Genomic DNA, 1811 nt, shown 5'->3' on the forward strand with positions numbered 1-1811 from the left:
TGGGGAAGTGGCCAGTGGAGAGGTCTGGGGGGACCGGCTGGGACAGAGGGATGGGAACGTGGTCATTAGCATCCCCCTGTCCATGAGCCCATGTGCTGCTTGGTTATGGTTGTGATGAAGTGGCCCTGCTGCTGCGGGGCTGGCAGGCTATGGGGCTGGCAGGTTATGGGTGCTCACCCATGTCTCTCACCCTTCTCCCTCCTCTCTCCGCAGATGATGTCTCCCCATACTTTAAGACGGAGCCAGTGCGGAGCCAGGTCCATCTGGAGGGGAACCGCCTGGTCCTGACGTGCATGGCCGAGGGCAGTTGGCCCCTCGAGTTCAAGTGGCTGCACAACAGCCGGGAGCTGACCAAGTTCTCCTTGGAGTACCGGTGAGTCCCATCACACTGCTGAGCACCCGGCACCGATCCTGCCTGGCATGCCAGTCCCTGCCGGTGGTCACTGCAGGCATCACCGGTCCCCCTGCGAGGGGATGCTGTGCCGGGGATGCTGTGCCAGGGATAACACCATTCCCATTGCTAGGAGCTGCCTCCTCTGTTTGGAGAGCAAACGGTGGATTTAAGCAGGTCAACATCAGGGAGGAGGCGTTTGAACAAGGGGATTAACACCGGGCTGCAGCTCACCGCCGGCTCCTGGCTCCCTGAGATCAGCCTGACCAGGGATGGAGCAGGAAAGGGCAGCACAAGAGATCGCTCCGGTTTGGGACTTCCAGCCCCATGTGGTGACTAATCCTGCCGGCCCCACGTCACAACCCGCTTGGAGCTCGCCTCCAACCGAAGCCGGGTACCTCTGGTCATCTCTTGTGCCTGCGTGTGTCATCCTCTCTGTTTTAATCAATAATTCATCCTGAGACAAGCCGTTCCCCATTTAAAGGCATTGAATCCAAAGGCTTCGTGTTGCTGTAGCAACGCGGGGCTGCTCCGGGATGCCGGGAATGCAGACAATGTGTCTGGGTGACGTCCCCTCCCCGTCACCCTGTGCCATGCTGGGTGCTGGGTGCCCTCCGCAGCACGGTGCTGTGCTGGGTGCTGCAGCATCCTTGGGAACCATGGGGCTGATCCTCACTAAGCCGTGGTGGTTGCAGCTCTGCGGTGTCTCCAGTGCCCCAGGCTTGGTGGCGGGTGCCCCATGGGGCAGGTCCCTTGTCCCTAACCCCGGCGCTGAAGCTCAGAGACCTGTTGAGCCCTGTGATTCCCACAGCTCGCGCCTGTCAGGAGCCACATCGGCTGCAGCAGGAACAATACAACACGTCAGGTCTTGAATGGGGTTGTGGGGACGGTGGTGACAGCGGCGTGGGGGGAAACAGAGCCCGTGCAGGGGCTCCCCCAGGGCAGCTGCACAGTGCTGGGGCAGAGCCACACACCCTAAGTAGGATTAAGGTGTCAGGACCCTGACCCTGGGCTCTGCCCCATCTGGGGGTGCCTGGGCAGCACCTCCAAACCCAGCACTGGTTTGGACCCCCAGAACTGGGGACTCCTGTCTTCCTTTGCTGGGTCTGCTCCGTGTCTCAGTTTACCCTTCTGTAGGAAAGGTAAACTGCCCAGCGGCCCTGGAGCACCACATCCCTGCATCCCCGCATCCCCGCATCCCCGCGCCAAGGTGACTCCCTGTCCAATGAGCCCCCGGCCCCCGCCTCCAGCTCCAGCATCCAGCCAGAAAGGATTAGGGAAGGAAGCGAGCAAATAAACAAACACATGGGGAAAACCCAAACAAACCCAGGCGCAGCTAATGAAGCAAACAGCCTGGATGCAAATCACTGCCTGGCTTCAACCCGTCCTCTCCATGGTGAGGACACAACCTGCCAGCAGC

At 60.8% G+C, this 1811-nt stretch overlaps 1 protein-coding gene across 1 annotated transcript in view; it reads left to right on the forward strand.

The window, feature by feature from the left end:
* Positions 1-213: 213 nt before the first annotated feature.
* Positions 214-1811, forward strand: part of LOC104410561 (protein sidekick-2-like) — a gene marked incomplete at both ends in the record, with an annotated part of 7588 nt that continues 5990 nt past the window's right edge. Inside the window, one exon of the mRNA XM_010020779.1 lies at positions 214-373. Coding sequence (XP_010019081.1) covers positions 214-373 — 160 coding nt within the window. The remainder of the gene's footprint in view (positions 374-1811) is intronic.

This window comes from Nestor notabilis, unplaced genomic scaffold, assembly GCF_000696875.1.
Source record: "Nestor notabilis isolate BGI_N333 unplaced genomic scaffold, ASM69687v1 scaffold17550, whole genome shotgun sequence".
NCBI lineage: Eukaryota > Metazoa > Chordata > Aves > Psittaciformes > Psittacidae > Nestor > Nestor notabilis.